This window comes from Tetranychus urticae, chromosome 2 (genome assembly GCF_039701765.1).
Source record: "Tetranychus urticae isolate SD_2017Ah chromosome 2, NJAU_TeUrti_SD_1.0, whole genome shotgun sequence".
In the NCBI taxonomy this organism is placed as follows: domain Eukaryota; kingdom Metazoa; phylum Arthropoda; class Arachnida; order Trombidiformes; family Tetranychidae; genus Tetranychus; species Tetranychus urticae.
In genome coordinates this window covers 10,703,192-10,721,163 of record NC_142959.1, presented here as the reverse complement: position 1 = coordinate 10,721,163, position 17,972 = coordinate 10,703,192, and the positions used below count along the sequence as shown (strand labels likewise).

General features: G+C 35.1%; 2 protein-coding genes and 2 long non-coding RNA genes across 5 annotated transcripts in view; 1 reads left to right on the top strand and 3 right to left on the bottom strand.

Annotated features, from left to right (window-relative positions):
* The window catches only part of LOC107359465 (uncharacterized), a 42,274-nt gene extending 38,881 nt beyond the window's left edge, over positions 1 to 3,393 (bottom strand). Inside the window, exons 1-2 of the mRNA XM_015925938.3 lie at positions 3,224 to 3,393; positions 1,955 to 2,498 (exon numbers count right to left, since the gene is read on the bottom strand). Of these exons, the coding sequence (XP_015781424.1) occupies positions 1,955 to 2,475 (521 nt within the window). The 5' untranslated portion in view covers positions 2,476 to 2,498; positions 3,224 to 3,393. The remainder of the gene's footprint in view (positions 1 to 1,954; positions 2,499 to 3,223) is intronic.
* A 1,848-nt stretch (positions 3,394 to 5,241) lies between these two features.
* On the bottom strand, positions 5,242 to 5,808 carry LOC149093869 (uncharacterized). Its single transcript, XR_016198644.1, has 2 exons — positions 5,667 to 5,808; positions 5,242 to 5,397 (listed from the first exon to the last, which is right to left on the bottom strand). It is a non-coding gene; the product is annotated as an uncharacterized LOC149093869 (long non-coding RNA).
* rhea (Talin_middle and talin-RS domain-containing protein rhea) lies at positions 5,319 to 17,726 on the top strand. Of its 2 annotated transcripts, none has more exons than XM_015925936.3 (9): positions 5,319 to 5,458; positions 5,731 to 5,860; positions 6,716 to 8,524; positions 9,285 to 9,740; positions 10,150 to 13,229; positions 14,629 to 14,751; positions 14,856 to 15,356; positions 16,033 to 16,683; positions 16,766 to 17,726. In XM_015925936.3, exons 1-9 carry the CDS (start codon positions 5,453 to 5,455, stop codon positions 17,393 to 17,395), a joined length of 7,386 nt encoding a protein of 2,461 aa, XP_015781422.1. In that variant the 5' UTR covers positions 5,319 to 5,452; the 3' UTR covers positions 17,396 to 17,726. The 2 variants fall into 2 exon arrangements, with proteins under 2 accessions (XP_015781422.1, XP_015781421.1); XM_015925935.3 differs by having other exon boundaries at positions 14,856 to 15,482.
* Positions 7,869 to 8,821, bottom strand: LOC149093868 (uncharacterized). Its single transcript, XR_016198643.1, has 2 exons — positions 8,679 to 8,821; positions 7,869 to 8,609 (listed from the first exon to the last, which is right to left on the bottom strand). It is a non-coding gene; the product is annotated as an uncharacterized LOC149093868 (long non-coding RNA).
* Positions 17,727 to 17,972: the final 246 nt, after the last annotated feature.

The window sequence follows — 17,972 nt, the reverse complement described above, 5'->3', positions numbered from 1 at the left end:
GGTCTTCTTTCATTGGATCCCAATCATCAGGAATCTCTTCGTCGATTGAGCTGATTGATGATGAGCGTTTAACCTGAAAGATAAAAAATGCAATTAGTAACTTTTAATAAACTTAGAGTAAACCGAAGGTAGTGTGATAATTTAGTAAACTAGTGGTTTTAATTTAAAATTAGCTTTTATTAATCAAATTCTGAAAGGCTTGCAATGGATTATGGGCCAGTTTTAGGGATATCTGATATGTCTATAAAGTTAAAGATTAAATGACGCCTTCAAATTAAGTTTAATTGGTTTAAGATTATGTAATATTTTCAATAGATGGCGGTGATGTTAGTAATACCAATTTTAGTTAATCAAACATATTCGTGATTGATTGGCTTTTTAACGCTTGATTGAGTGATGATAAATTATGATATTAAAGGGAAAAATTTATGCATTAGATTTTAGTGCAAAATTATTTAAATCTAATTACAGTCAATCCTCGAGTTTTTGATTTTTTGGAGTGCTGACATCTATGTTAACTTAAAGTGGAAAACTTTAATTTTGCAGTTTAAACAATTAGTCCACTCTAATGACTATCATGCTCATTGTTCAAATGAATGAATATGTAATGTTTATAGTTGCATGCTGGACAAATCAAAATACTCACTGAAAGCAAGTCAAATGAATTTGATTTGACTTGTTAGCAAGCTGCAAATTTATTTCTGATTTTAAATCATCAAATTGAATGATAGCAAAATGATTGGACAATTGTTCTTGAATATCATCCAATTGATAAGTGTCATTGAATAAATGAATGTAAAATTCACTTGGATCGACTAGAGCTGAAACCACGCAGAAATGATATTCAGCCAGTGGGAGTGAAGGAGGTGGAATTGAATAAAGATGACAGCCATTTTCAAGAATAGTAATAAGATGGGAAATCGGACAATATTCTGGTTCATCAAATTCATCGCACTCTTCCTCGTACAATTTTTCTCCTTCTCCACTTGTCTCCAAATATTCTGAACCATATTAACAACTTTATCATCATGATCACTGTATTCATTTTCATCGGCATTTATATAATTTTCATTAGTATTGGAATTTGTCAACTCTTCACATTCACCAGATTTCACTTTGTTTAAATTACTTTGATTAGTTAGATCTTTATTGAAGATTTTGTCTTCTAATTTAACAGGATAGAAGTCTTGATCTTGTTCAACAAAATTATCGTTTTCAGCATCGCGATCAACACCAATTTTATCAACCCAATTAACATTAACAACATGATTAATACTCGATGCACTTACTTTTCGTGGGTCTTCATCGGTTTCTTCCTGTTCGTAAGCTTCATTCAATTTTTCTTCAAATGATAAGTTTTCGGCCAATGATCCATCAGAAAGCGATTTGGATTTGTTCAGGTTTAGATGTTTCTCTGCGTGTGATTGGAGCATCTTTTCGGCGATGGCAATGCAAGCTTCTTTCGTTTCAAAATCACCAATAAGTGGATGAATACAGATGCAGCCTGGAACACCAGTAATATCACAAAGCTTGTGTTGACTTAAACCGTACCAATGAGAATGGAAAGGAATACGAAGCTCACTTAACGAATAGCTAACAGGGACACAGGATAATCTCCAAATCCCAGAGACATCATACAAAATGGCAAACTTAATCTGCCCTTCAATATTTAACTCTCTTTCAATGTTAATCAAATGCTCGATCCATGGCATTTCTCCAGATTGGCTTAAATCAATTATGGCTCCCGAAGAATGTACTTCCTCACAGTTTAATAAAGCTTCTTTGACAAAAGTCTTTGCTGGTAACCAAATATTGCCATAGTACTGCGTTATATCTACAAATTCGTTACCAACAAGAACGATGGCTTGTGTAAACCTTAGGAAAAAAGAAAAGTATTGATTAAGTATTGACTTTAAAGGCACTAAATAATAGGACAAACTATTATATCGCTTACCTTTCAGCGAGATCATTTTCCGTATCATCTAATGAAGTGTTTGATCTTAAGCGGTTGATACGAGACGTCAAATCGGTACCAATTTTAAAGTTAGGTTCACCTTCACAAATGGCAGTACGATTGGCCATAGCGTCAATTTCTTGGACAAAATTTTCATAAATCACATCAAAAAGGGCTTCAACTTCATCCTTGAAACACGGTTCGGTTAGACCAAGAATCTTTGCAATGACATCCCTTCCATAATGATGATAAACAAGTCCAGCACAGCTTAATTTAATTTTGAACGATTTACTTGGGTCCAGTGATTTTAAAGTTAAATCAAGATGATGGTGGTCATAACGTTGCTTATTATGATCATAAACTGATCCAACACCAATCACAAAATCACTTTTACCAATAATAGCAGAATCTTTTGTCCTTATTATATTTGGTGTGACATGGAGCAGCTTTTTAATTAAATAACAGGCAAAAACTTGGTCACAATGAAAATCTTCATCGTAGGTACAAACTGTATGAGCCATTTTTTGGAAAAAACCTCGAAAAACTGAAATAAATAATAACAAAATAAAAGAAGAGCACAAATTATAAACTTAACGCAAGACAGTAAAAAGATCAGTGAGAAAGGCAAAAATAAATAAAACGTAAAAATTGGAAAAAGTCATTTTAACCAATGACCAGGAAGATTTTTGCAAGAATTAGCTTTTTTAAACTTGATAAGTTAAGCTATTGAGCATTAATGTGTATTTAATAGCAAAGAGAATAAATGCTAGGAATTGGTTCAGATAATTATCGAGAAAATTATTTGTTTGGCTGTGAATCCATCGAGTGAAGGTCAATTTTTTGTGGGAAAAGGATGACAGAAGTAGATTGAACGAAAGGCTAGTCTATTTTAAGCATTGTCAACTTTCCAAGTAACTTAACCAAGTTTCAATACATGGATCAGTCACTTAAGCAAGATTCACTCACATTTCCTACTCCATTGAAATTTTTGAAAAACCTATCACATTAATGCTTATTTATCTAACTGATACATTGACCAATAAAACTTGATAAAATCAATAATTAAGTCCTAGATGTATCGAAACCGTTGAAAAGCGCTTTTTCAAATGTCTATCATAGCAAAAGTAAAAGGTCTTAGAGTGAGAGTAAAGAGATGGCATAAAAATAATGCATCGATACGCTAATTTGATTTAAGAAGCTTCTTTGGTAAAACAACTCATAATAACACAGTAGATTAACAATAAATGGCAAACAAATTTAAATACATACCTTTTAATTGGGATAAGATGACAAAAGCTTATTAACAAACTTGTAAATAAAGGTTTATCCTGGTTAAAGGTATCCTCTTGACTGGCTTTGTTCAATCTGATGTAATATGTAAAAAAGATGAACACAGCAGGCAAATGAACTTTTAGTCACTTCACTAAGCAAAAAGAAACAATAAGAATAATTGAATTTTTTCCTCTTCACTCTGTAAAGTGTCTATCTATCAACAGATAACACGAAACCCGCTATTTGTCTGTGTGAAAAAAGCTATTTCAACCAATAGCCAAAAAGTATGGTAAACACAAAAAGCGATATGTTATAACTGATAAGATATCACAAGACTGGTCTATTTAAGCTTGATCATAACAAAATATTTGCGAAGATTTTAAAGAGATGAGAAAGGAGTTTCAAGTATGGATTTGCAAAGATTTTCAAGTTATTGATAATTTGTATATGATTGTTTCTGTTTTATCTAAATAAATTGTCCAGTTATCTTTTAATCTAAAATAAAGCCTCACATTTGTCAACACAATCTTGAGAGCGTCGTATCTCATTTCCAATTCATACATTAATTTTTAGATCCATAGACTCACAACATTGTCAGAACATTTTTAGCTATTAGGTCCAAGTACTTAATTTAGATTACAGGATTTTACTTAATGAAAAATTCATAAAACAAAATGATAAATCAAAGAAAATGAAGCGAACAATATAATAATAGAATCTGATGGACCATTCACAAGTCAATCAACTGCACAGACAGAAAATTGCACGGAACATTATTTTTTCCTTTCGAGTTGTAATCTCTCTTTCATCTGAAAGATATTACTTTTAGATTTACAATGCTAAACATTAAAATTTTGTAGTTTTCTTTCAACTCGAATGAGCCTCCTTATCATCTCCAATTGTAATATATTCAATTAATAAGTTCAATTGTCATTTCCGTTGTTAGCATAGTCATTCTGGTAAAAGTAGCTTCAGACTCGTTATGAGCTTGTCTGACTAAATTTTTGAGCTGAAAACAATTTTCGGTCATGGATTGTACACTCGAACATGTAAATAAATGTTGATCATGAGCTGACTTACAGTGGCATCGATTGCCCGAATTTCTAGATGAGATTTCTTAGCTCAATTTGTGTTAGTCAAATCTTGATGTAATGAGTTATTCAAGTTATTGACTTGATGTTCAATCTACCTGACAATTCTGGTTGAATTTGTTTTGTACATTGAATTGCTGACTAAAGTTGACTAAATATCAGGAAAGACCATGTTATGATATTGAACAAATTGAATATCCTTGATATCAATTTAAATGACAAAACTTGAAGCAACATCTGAGCTAAGTCAAAAATTGAACATGAAGTGAAATGATTAAAGATCAATGATCAACCAGACAGTTGATTGTTTTGATGAGTCAAAACAACCCAAATTACAGGATTACTTGGTAATTGTTAAAATAAAGTGAATGGAAGAGGAAAATCTGTTTGTAAATTTTAGAGCTGTGACCCTGAGTCAATATACATCCATCTAGTTATATCCAAAATTGGAGCTGGGGTGAGCAATTGGCAAGCATTTTAGGAACCAGAGCCAAGTTATATTTTTGGAAATTTGAATAAGCTTTGTAATTATTTGAAGGAAGAGCAAAAACCAAGAGAGGGCCGAAAAGTCTTTCTCTTAATTCTTCTATCTTAATCATCCTTGCATCTTCCTTTCCCATCTGATTCTGAATCACCGATCCTGGAAACCTAATCTTTCATCATATATTCATCTTTTCATCCCACCACCTTATTTTTCTCTTCCTTTTATTCGGATCTCTGTCTTTTGCTTGCTCTTCATCGTCTTCATCTAGTATCATCTCATAAGCCCAACATAGAGTTATATAAATATTGTCCCTGGTCTTCATTTTGATAATTGTTACACAAACCATTACTCTAAAAATAAGGAAAAAAAAGATGGAGATATAAAAATTTTTATAATTGTTTTGTTTTATGACTAATTGAATACCAATTGTGGATACGTACCTTAATTTTGTTTTATTTGTGCACCAGTTCATTGGTCATCTGTGATTTTTGAACGTTCATATAAATGCTCTACTTGTGTTATGTTATTGTTTGTTGATCATCCTGTTGCTTCAATGTGAACTATTGTTTTCATCATTATCATCATCCAAAGTATATCTACTCATTTAAAACGAATCATTTCGAAAGGATAAAAGTTAATCAATAACGAAATATGGGGGTAAGTTTATCAAATGTTGGATTATCAATTCGCAGGTCAAAGATTCAATAAATTTAAAATCTATTTTGCGAATCAAATAACAGATTTAGGTGTGATGAATGCATTGACTAACTAATAAGTGATCAAAGTCGTATTTGAGAAAAATTAATCAGCTTGAGAAGTTCCAGAAAACATCGATGTAATCGTGCTAATTAATGTACAAACGTACATTTGCTTGTTAAATTGCTACTATAAATGAAACGAATGTAACGCTTTAGTTTATTTCGTTTCAGGAAACAATGGAATTAAAACGTAAGATGAGGCCACTTCGAATCCGAATGTTGGATGGATCAGTAAAAACGGTTCTTGTTGATGAATCCCAAACAGTGGCCAATCTAATGGTAGTTATTTGTACTAAAATAGGTGAGTAAAAATGTAGAGTGTTAAAAATTTTCGTATATTGAAGTCATCAGTAAACTTTAAATTATTAATAGTTAACCCATACTTACAAGTGAAAAAAACAGAGCAGTTCAAATTGTTACAGAGTAACTTTGAAATAAACATGAATCATGATAAACATTGGAAATTGCGTGCGTAATATGAGAGGAAGAGATGAGATCTTTGAAAGATCTTTCCATTAAATTATCCTTAATGATTTTACCCTTTGGTGGTATTTTACACAACAAGAGTAATCTTGATCTAAGCAGCAATCGTTGATAGCCTAGTGAAGCCAAGTTGATGGTAAACAACAATTTAAACTAAAACACATGATGAAGAGTGTCTTGAATAGTAATCAAAATTGATTGTGATTTGATGCGATGTGGGTATGAAATCTTAACCTCGTTTTGAAACATGAATTTTCCCCAAAATTTATTTTCTTTTTGGCAGCCACAAGTGTCTATGTGTTCCCATTTCCAGTAGACCTTAGAAATTAGTAATAGTTATCCAATAAGATTGTCAGAATAAAATCATGATTATTCAAGCTAACACCCACAGGGAAATAAACAAAAAAGATTACTCTTTTTTCCTCTTATGTGTGAATAAAAAATAGAAACCATCCAAGATACCAAAGTAAATGTGGGTTTATGAGTTAATAGAGTATGTTTGGTTTATCGTTTACTGTATGAATTTTTGGAAGGAAACAGCAAGGATAGCAACAATTATCTATTACTGTCAGATATTTTAAATTGTCGTTGATTTATCTTTTATCTGATGCTTCCTATCGAATGGCTTTGTTTTTGTTTCATTTCATATAATATAATCTCTTTTGTATTTGAGGTATAACAAATCACGACGAGTATAGTTTGGTCCGGGAAACTGCTGATGAGCCCAAAGAATCTGATTATTCAACTCGAACGTTGACACTTCGCCGTGAAAAACGTGACAAAGATAAAACGTTAGACCGAACGATGGAACAGTTGAAGAAAAAGTTGAAGACTGATGATGATCTTGATTGGGTTGACCATTCAAAAACTTTAACTCAACAGGGAATTGGTGAAGATGAAACATTACTTTTGAGACGTAAATTTTTCTTCTCTGATTCCAATATTGATTCGGGTGATCCAGTACAGTTAAATTTATTGTATGTTCAAACTCGTGATGCTATAATTAATGGAACTCATCCAGTGACTCAAGATCAAGCGGTTACCTTTGCTGGTATTCAGTGTCAAATACAGTTTGGTGACCATTCAGAGGCAAAACATCGACCAGGTTTTCTTGATCTCAAGGATTATCTTCCCAAGGAATGGGTTAAAGTAAAAGGAATTGAGAAACGTATTTTCACTGTACATCGTCGCCAATTTGGTCTCACTGAGCTTGACGCTAAAGTTAAATATGTTCAGCTAGCTCGATCATTGAAAACTTATGGAGTAACCTTTTTTCTGGTTAAGGAAAAAATGAAGGGTAAAAACAAATTATCACCAAGACTATTAGGAGTAACTAAGGATTCAGTTTTACGCTTGGATGAGAGGACCAAAGAAATACTTGAAACATGGCCGTTGACCACAGTAAAACGATGGGCTGCCTCACCAAATTCATTCACTCTCGATTTTGGAGACTATTCTGATTCCTATTATTCAGTCCAAACAGGGGAAGGTGAACAGATATCTCAATTGATAGCAGGTTACATTGATATCATCTTGAAAAGGAAAAAGGCCAAAGACCATTTTGGTATTGAAGGTGATGAAGGTTCAACCATGGTGGAAGATTCAGTTGCTCCTTATAAAGCTACGATACTTCAATATCAACCTGCACCATTACCAAAACTAGCTCAACCCGAAGTTAACTCCATTGCCATGCCTGCTGTCCTTAGAGCGGCCACTAAGGAACCTGAAATATTCGTTGAACGATCTATACCTCCAGTTCAAATGACTACGATTAAGGGTCATGCTCATGTCGGTCATGTACCAAGTAGTGAAGTTAAGAAACCGGCTATCCATTCAACTGGACTTTCAGGACCTCAGAGAGCTCTATTGTCAACAATTGAAGCTGGTAAAGAGGTTATTAAAAAGGCTGAAAAAGAGTTATCATCTAAGGCTAGGTTACCTGATATTGGTAATGACCCAAGTGCCAAAAAATGGAAACAAAGTCAAATGGATGTCAAAAAACAAAACGTAGCCTCTCAATTATCTGCGATGAATGCAGCTACCGCTCAATTAGTAACATTAACTGGAGTTCCACCAAAGGAATTGGAAACAATGGCACCTGCTATTGGAGCAGCTGTATCGACCATTACATCCAATTTACCAGAAATGTCCAAAGATGTTAGAGTTATCGCAACTTTGATGGAGGATGAGGCTAAAGGCGATGAATTGTTAGACGCAGCACGTAGATTGTGTAAAGCATTCTCTGATCTTTTGAAGGCAGCAGAACCAACAAGTAAAGCAAGTCGCCCTCAACTTCTCAACTCAGCAGGTCGGGTTGGTGAAGCCTCCCAAGCAGTACTAGCAACAATCGGCGAGGAGGAAGAATACGATAAAGAGACAGCAGATATACTTTTAGCAATAGCCAAACACGTTGCTAATGCAGCAGCTTCTTTGGTACTCAAAGCTAAAGATGTTGCATCTAAATGCGATGACACTGATCAAGGTAATTATTCTTTTAAGTGAATTGACCCAATGAATGAATTTATGCCGTTTAATTACCGGTATATCACTGCTGAATAATAAAAAGTCTAAAATGATAGGAAAAGATTTTGAGAAACGGTACAAAAAATACTAGAGAATCGAATAGTAACACTTACGTAACTAAAAGACTTTCCCAAGACATCTCATTGAACAGAATTAAATCAGCATAAATATAATTCACTTAATTTGAATCATAACAAATATTAACAAATCAAAAAAAATTAAGACGAACAATTCAGTAAATTAAATTTACTGTTAAACTGAAAGGGTAACGTAAAGGGTAATTTAGAAGAGCAATCCACAAGTAGAAGTTAGAATTATGCCCGCAGGATGACTCTGTTTGACTTTGCAATTCAATTGTGAATCAACAATCAATTTGAGATTTTTTGGTTTAGGGTTCGAATCTCGTCAAGTCCTGTTTGCTGAGCAACTTAGGGTCTACTTTTTGGTTAAACTTTTAATTGAGTAAATACTGATAAATTAGAAAAGTTTGGAGTTAATCAGCAAAGAAAATTAATTGAGTTTAAAGCTAAAATTAAGTTAAAAATATTAAGTTTTTATCTAACTATTTGATGAGTTAAATCATGGAAATTTTTGTCAGCTCTTATTTATTAAATATCGCCCCAACCATGATTACACTATTTAATCAATGTCAATTCATCATCTTGTTAACGGTTTAATGCCTTCGTTATATTATAATTGACACATTTGTATCATTTCAGCAAAAGTTATCGACTCAGCAACCCAATGTGCATTGGCAACAAGCCAATTAGTTACCACTGCGAAGGTTGTGGCTCCAACAATACAGAACCCTTCTTGTCAAAAACAGTTAACTGAGGCATGTAAAGAGGTTGCTAGAGCAGTTGAAAATGTCCTGAAAGCCTGTCAACTGTCCTGCAAGGATCCTAAGCTTCTTTTGGACTTAAGAGAAGCTGCTGCTGCTGTTACACGGGCGCTCAATGAACTTTTAGACCAGGTTCGATTATATGGAAGTCATCGAGCCAAAAAAGTTACCGAAAATGATGGGGCAGTTGATACAATTATTGATGCAACAGATAAACTGTTCAGTTCCACAGGTGATGCCGGAGAAATGGTTAAACAAGCCAAAGTTTTGGCTTCGGCTACATCTCAATTGGTTACAGATATCAAGGGAAAAGCAGGAACACAACCTGATTCAGGTAAACACACTTTAAAGTATACATGTTCAGCAAACATCACTAGTCAATGTTTGTTTATTGTAGCCTCTAAAAATAAATACACGAAATATATAAATTCAGTAATCGCATTGAATATTACAGTTATAATAACTGAAAAGCCGAACCATAAAAATTTAAAATTTAATGCTACTTGAGAAACTAATAGGTTCTGGCTTTAAGCTATTCATTTCGTCAGTGGAACATTTTACTCTGACTTTCATGTAAATTGATAACTGTTGCTTTTAGTAATAGCTTAGTTCCATATTCAAGTTCAGACCTTTAATGGTTGAAATCTGTGTTTCAGTTATCAAATTTTCTAATATTTTTAAATCCATAAACTTTGTTGATTTGCAAAATTATAATCGTATCTAAAATTATTTTTTTGACACAGACATTCAAAAGCGACTTTTAGCTGCTGCCAGAGTTCTTGCTGATGCTACAAGTCGTCTTATGGATGCTGCTAAAGGATGTGCGACCAATCCTCATGATTCAAAATCTCAAGCTGCTCTGAAAAAGGCCGCTGAAGATGTGGTTAATGCTACTAATACTGCAGTATCCAACGCTCTGAGGAAGAAGGTAATCAATCGATTAGAGGTATGCGCTCGTCAAACTGCCGCCGCAGCAACTCAAAATATTGCCGCTATTCATGGATCTGGTTCACACAACAGTAATAGGATATTACATGATGAATTGGAATTGATATGCACCGAAGTTTCTGATTCAATGCCTTCTGTTGTCTCCGGAATCAAAGATATTCACAGTCATCCCGATGATCCTGTTGCTCAAATTCAGTTAATAAATGCCTGTGAAGCCTTCATTGAGCCAACCTCACGAATGGCCAATGCTTCTAAGGCCGCAATACCCAATATAATAGACCCATCGTGTTCCCTCTCTCTTCGAAACTCTGCTCAAGAGCTTGATGAAGCAATTTCTGAACTCAAAGTTAGCTTGACCAAGGCACAAGAAGCATGTTACACTTCATTTGAAATTGAAAATGCAATCGAAGCTGTTAAAGAGCTCATCACTGAAGTAGATGCCAATAAAAAAGCTGCTGCTCGAGGAAACCTCAAGCCACTTCCAGGCGAAACTATTGAACGCTGCATCACTCAATTGAGTGTCGATTGTAAAACTGTCGGCTCTGGAATGGCTGAGCTTCTAACTGCTGCTTCACAAGGCAATGAGGTTCATGTTGGTGCTGCTTCTCGAGATACAACCATTGCTCTTCGAGATATGACACGTTCTGTCCGAGGTGTTGCTGCTACTTCTAATGATCCAGATTTTCAAGTTCGTACTCTTCAAAATTCTCGAGATGTTCTTGAAAAATCAATTGAATTGTTCCAGGAAACTAAATGGGCTTTGGAAAATATGAATGATAAAGAGCGACAACCTAGGTTAACATTTGTAGCTAAAAATGTTTCCAATGCTTTGAATAATTGTATGAATTCAATGCCAGGCCAACGAGATATTGATGAAGCAATTAGGACCATTAGTGAATCCAATACATTATTTTCAAGTGTAACATCAGTCTCAAGTTCAACTAAGAAATCTTATGCAGATCTTTCGAACAATTTGATTGCTGCAGCCAATAGATTGAACGAATCTGCGGCTGAAATTGTTGCCAACTCTAAATCTTCAGTCAACTTGTCTTCGGCTTCAAAACGATTTACCACTGTTTTTGGTTCCTTCGCAACTTCTGGACTGGAAATGGTTGCTGGTATTAAAGACGAGTCGATAAAAAAATCAATGGTTTCCAGTTTACACTCGATCTCTTCTGGAAGCAGCAAACTTTTATTATCTGCTCGATCCGTTGCCTCTGATCCACACTCATTGTCTGCCAAGAATACGCTTGGAAGTTCTCAAAGATCTTTGAATGATTCCATCAATAATCTAATCAACTTGTGTTCGACTGCTGCTCCTGGTCAGAAAGAGATTGACGCTGCCATCAGACGAATCCAAATGGCTCGACCTTTGTTGGAAAATCCTGTTGAACCAGTCAATTCTGCAAGTTATTTCGACTGTCTTGATACAATTGTTGAATATTCACATAAACTTCGCGATATCATGACCAATATTGGTAATTCAGCTGAAAAGTGTGACACTGAAACCTTCTGTAACTCTGTTCGTGATGGAGCCGATTCAATTTGTGGTCTAATTGAAACATCAGCTCAGTCAGCATACCTTATTGCAGCTGCAGATGCTAGTTCAGTCGCTGGTAGACCTGGTTTAGTTGATATATCAGCTTTCCATAAATCTAATGATGCGATTACCGAAGCTTGTTTCCAATTATCTCAAAGATCATCCAGTCAACAGCAAATATTGACTGCTGCAACCGCTATTGCTCGTCATACATCGTCCCTTTGTAATGCGTGTCGATTGGCTTCATCAAAAACAACTAATCCCATTGCTAAACGACATTTTGTTCAATCAGCTAAAGATGTTGCCAATGCCACAGCCGCTTTAGTAAAGGAAATAAAATCTCTCGATTCTCAGCCTCATTCAGAAGTTGTTCGTAAACTCTGTGCAGAGGCAACCAAACCATTGATTGATGCTGTCCAAAACCTTACTGCTTTTGCCTCTTCAGATGAATTTGCTGGAATTCCGGCTCGAATAAGCGACAAAGCTCGCTTAGCCCAGTTACCTATTACTAGTCCAGCTAAACAGACTTGCGACTCTTTCTGTAATCTTTTAAATACTTCGAAGGTTTTAATACTCAACCCACAAGATGGACCTTCATGGACCAAATTATCATCTAATGGAGAATCGGTTGATTCATCGATTGCTTCGTTGATTGCGGCTCTTCGAGAAGCTGCACCAGGTCAGAAAGAATGTGATATTGCTATTGAAAAATTACGTCGAAATATTAGGGAACTTGACTCTTCAGGAATGAGTTTAATGAACCAAACTTTATCCACTCGAGCTGATCATTCGTTCAAAACTTATCGAGAAATTTTGCATTCAACTATAAATGAAATCGCTGATAAAATTGATCCTCTTCGAGTGACTGGCAAATGCGAAGCTGAAAGCTTAGGTCACCGAGTGACTGCATTTTCAGCATATTTTGATCCATTAATCGATAATACTATTGGAGCTGTTTCGAAGGTTACTAATGGAAGAGTTCAATCAAATCTATTGAGTCAAACCAAAACAGTTTGTGAATGTGGACTGCAAATGCTCTTTGCCGTTAAAGAGGCCGGTGGAAATGCTAAGAATACCAGTTCACATGCCGATATTGACGAGGCTGGAGAGTGTTTGAAAGAAGCTATAAATGATTTGTCGCACACACTACAAACAACTAGTCCAGGTGCAGCTCATGTTCCTGTTGTAGTTGACTCGATTAGCAAATCAATTGGACGAATGGATGAAAGATATTCGTTCAGTGGTGATCTCATTGACCCAAGTTTAAGTTTCGTTGATTATCAAACTCGAATGGTTAACATATTGAGAGAAATCAATCGAATCGCTCAAGAAATTGTAAGTTATTTTCAACTAAACTACTTTTGTTTGTTTGTTTCTTTCTGAAAAGACACTTTTAACACATTTATGCACAAATTGCAACAAACCGACACAAAATTGACGCAAAAAGCGGGTTAAACGGGCTTTCTTTCATATTTAGACTTTGTTAGTTTATAGTGGCATGAAAACAGTGTCCATTTGTGCGATTAAAAAGTCTCTCTGATCAACAGGTCTCGAGAAAATCGAGGTCAAAGTCGAAACTTCGTTAGCCTTTTGTACCATTATGAGAGCAGATTTTTTCATAAAACTTTTTGTCATCATGCAAATTTTGATTACCAACTTGAAACCCAACTCATTTTGTGAAAAAAACTTTTCGTTTTCTGTAAAACAGATCACTTCGATTTACAATTAAACCGACCTATTTCTGTACGAGCAAGAGTTAGCGAGCTTAAACTTATTATTCGTACATAAAACTTGCTGTCACACATCATAGGTTGGCTATTTTTTTCCATGCAGCAATGGTTCTCTTGATTCTGGCCATTGAAGAAAAAACTTCGAACCAGAATATTTCGAAAATGACATCACCTAGAATAAGCATTCTTCCAGTAAACATTAGATTTCATTACTGACTGTAATATAATATGATTGAATGCTGAGTAAAATCTGATCTAATTCAATTAATAATGCATATTATTCTCACACTTAAGATTTTAGCTTAAGTAGCCATTTAATTTTTCTCAGAGTCTCAAATCTGTCAACACAAGTTATAAAATGATCTATTATTTCTTGTAAGATCTTCAATGATTTAATATTACACCGTGTTATAGCCCATAATGAAATCTAAAGTTTGGTGCAATAATGCTGATTTTAGAGGATGCCATTGTCGAAATATCGAAGCTCAAACTTTTTAGGTCAATAGTCAAAAACTAGTGAACCGTCATTAAATTAGAAAAAGTATTTGATTGATGATGTGTGTAACCATTTTTTGTCCGCGAATAATAAGTTTCAGCCTTCTAACTCTTATGGCTACAGAATGGGTTCGATACAACTGAAAATCGAAGTGCTCTGTTTCACAGAAAACTGAAAAGTTTATTTCGCAAAATAAGTTCATTTTCTAGTTTGCAATCAAAAATTACATCAGAAAAATAAAGTTTCATTTAAAAATCTCCTTCCATAATTGTATCAAAAGAGATCGAAGTTTCAACTTTTAACTCACTTTTCTCGAGAACTGTAGATCAGAGAAACTTTTCAATTGCTCAAACGAACTCATTTTTTAAGTCCCTACAAACTAACAAAGTCTAAATACGAAAGAAATCAATTTTTTGTCCGTTGCTGCCATTCGTGTCAACAGTGTCTTTTATTAACAGCAATCTTTAAAACTTAAATCTTAAATTACTTTTTCTGCTTAAAACATCAGAATACAAAATCAGTGAATAAGGAAGTTGACCAGTTAAGCGAGCTCACCAATAATTTGGCCACTAACTATTCAAATTTAACCTTAAATACCATTGGTGCCATAGGAACTACATCAAATTACGAAGTAAGTCATTAATAAATATCATTATAAAGTATTGTTATTAGCTTAGAGTTTTACATTTCGTTAACGTTTTTCATTTGTTTATAATGATATCGATCTATTTACAGGTCGGTAATCGCATTAAAAGCAGCGTTCAAGAACTAGGCAGTGCATGCATTCAGTTAACCAAAGCTACTGGTCCCGTTCAGGACGATCCAGATGATTTTAGAGCTCAAAAAGATGTAACCGAACAAACTCGAAATGTTTCTGAAAAAGCTTCCTATGTTTTGGCTGCCCTTCAAGCTGGATCAAGAGGAACCCAAGCTTGTATTAATGCAGCTTCTGTGGTCTCAGGAATTATTGGTGACCTGGATACAACCATTATGTTTGCCACAGCGGGAACCCTTAACCCTGAAGATCCAAATGATACATTCGCTGCACACCGAGAGAGCATCTTGAAATGCGCTAAAGCTTTGGTCGAAGATACCAAAGCATTGTTTGTTGGTGCTGCTTCAGATCAAGAAAAATTGGCCGATGCTGCTGGTAACGCTGTTGAAGCTATTGTCAAACTAAGTGAGGAAGTTAAACAAGGAGCAACTTCATTAGGATCCAAAAATTCAGAAGCTCAGGTATTGCTGTTGAACTCTGCTAAGGACGTTGCAACTGCTCTAGGTGACCTCGTACTTGCAACCAAATCAGCCTCAGGCAAGAGTAACGATGATCCAACCATGATATCAATGAAGGAATCAGCCAAGGTTGGTAGCAATCAACGCAATCTACACTTAAATCATTCAACAACTTCATACAAATACCTAGACATGTCCATTACTATAGCTTTAAACATTGCCACCACTTCGCATCCTGTTTCAACATTTGTCTTGACTTGCATTTGTTTGTTTGCCCAATCTTTATTAATCGTTTTTCACATTTTACTGTTTAATAACCCGAGCAAATCAATTTCATTGTCGATATTATCATAACTTTAGTTTATAGTCAAACCAAATATTCATTTGAAACTAACATGTTTGAATTATCGTTGAATCTCGAGCCTGAGGTTTGAATCTAAAGGATAAATTGTTTTTGAATGTTAATGGTTGGTTTAAGCACTTGATATCTCGGGCGATTCAGTTTATATTTATGTTTTTAATGTTGATGGCGTTGGTCTTCCATCTAATTACTCACTCATAACATAATTGGTTATAACACGGGTCACTGATGATGGTTTGCATAGTTCAGGCGTATTAACCTTTTCCATTTGTTTTCGCTAAATTGTTTATTAATTGTGTATCATTTATTTTTCAACAGCACATGATATCAAATGTAACATCTTTACTAAAAACGGTTAAAACGGTTGAAGATGAACATCAAAGAGGAACTCGTGCTTTGGAGCAAACAATTGAAGCAATTAACCAAGAGATCAGGTTATTTGATACCTCTGGACCACCAAATAAACATTCAACTCCAGAAGATTTAGTTCGCATAACTAAACCCGTTTCAATTTCAACGGCTAAAGCAGTTGCTGCAGGCAACAGTGGTCGTCAAGATGACATTATTGCTGCAGCCAATATGGGACGCAAAGCTATATTTGACCTTTTGGTTACTACAAAGCAAGCAGCATTTGCCTCTGAATCAGGTGAACTGACATCGCGAACTCTTGAAGTCGGCCGAGGTTGTGCTCTTAAATATCGCCAATTGCTGCAAATGGTTCGTCAATGCATACAACGAGCCAGTGGAGCAACAAGTGAAGAGAAACAGATTCTCATTGAAATGTCTCGAGATATTGCCTCGTCGGTAACTGAGATCGTAAGCTGTGCAGAAATGCTTAAAGGGTCAGATTGGGTAGATCCAGATGATCCAACGGTCATAGCAGAAACTGAGTTGCTTGGAGCAGCGGCTTCGATAGATGCTGCAGCCAAGAAATTAGCAAGTCTACAACCCCGTCGAACCAGTATTAAGGTAAATTATTTGCAAAGAAACTTATTATTTGATTAGCATTCATTTAATTTTTCTTTTTCAATTCAATTCTCTTCTAATTTAGTTACCTCATGAAGACATGAATTTTGATGAAATGATATTGGAAGCTGCGAAATCAATAACATCAGCCACAGCAGCTCTTTTAAGAGCCGCTTGTGCTGCCCAACGTGAACTTGTTGCTGCAGGTCGACTCTCTAACCATCCTGTTTCCCGATCAGACGACGGTGAATGGTCTGAAGGTTTAATATCGGCTGCTCGTATGGTTGCCGCTGCAACACACAGTCTTGTGGAGGCAGCTAACGCTCTCGTTCAGGGTCATGCATCAGAAGAGAAACTAATATCTGCAGCTAAACAAGTAGCCGCTTCAACTGCACATCTCTTGGTTGCTTGTCAGGTTAAAGCTGATCCCGATTCCAAAACAATGTTGCGTCTTCAAGCTGCTGGAAACGCAGTTAAGAAAGCAACTGATAATCTTGTCCGTGCTGCTCAACGGGCCATTGAAGCAGACGAAGAAACAAGTTTAGTCATCAGTAATCGTAAGGTTCCATCGATAGCTCAAGAAATATCAGCTCGTGAAGAAATCTTGCGAAAAGAACGAGAACTTCACGAAGCTCGAGATAAATTAGCAGCAATTCACAAAGCAAGGTACAATCAGAAAGGCCGGGAATATTATGATCTATCTTATTCATCTTAATTTTAACACTTGAACCAAATAATCTTCGCCAATTTAAATAAATAGAATCTAAGTCACCGATTTCATGCCATTTTCACCTGAAGATCTAATCAACATTTTCATCATCGTCATCGCCATAATTATCAATTTTACAAATTCATATTTGATTTTTGTTCGCTTCCTTTTCTTTCAGCCTCTGTAATCATCTTCATCATCATCCTCATCAACATTATGACATTCACTAACATCATTTCAAAAATAGAATCATTAAATTCATGATTAAAGAACTAAAATACAGAACCATAACAGCACATTCGTTACTAATAAATAAAGACATCATAATATTATTAAACTGGGGCCAAGTTTTCATTTATTCATCAAATTCGGATATTATAATAATTGAAAAATACTTGAAAACACATTTGTGTACAAATTGACACAAGTTGGAAAAGGGCAGCAACGGGTAAAAATTGATTTCTTTCAAATTTAGATTCTGTTAGGGTGTAAGGACATGGAAATTGAGTCTATTTGTGAGATTAAAAAGTTCCTCTGCTCAACAGTTCTCGAGAAAAGCGAGTTCAAAGTTTAAACTTCGATC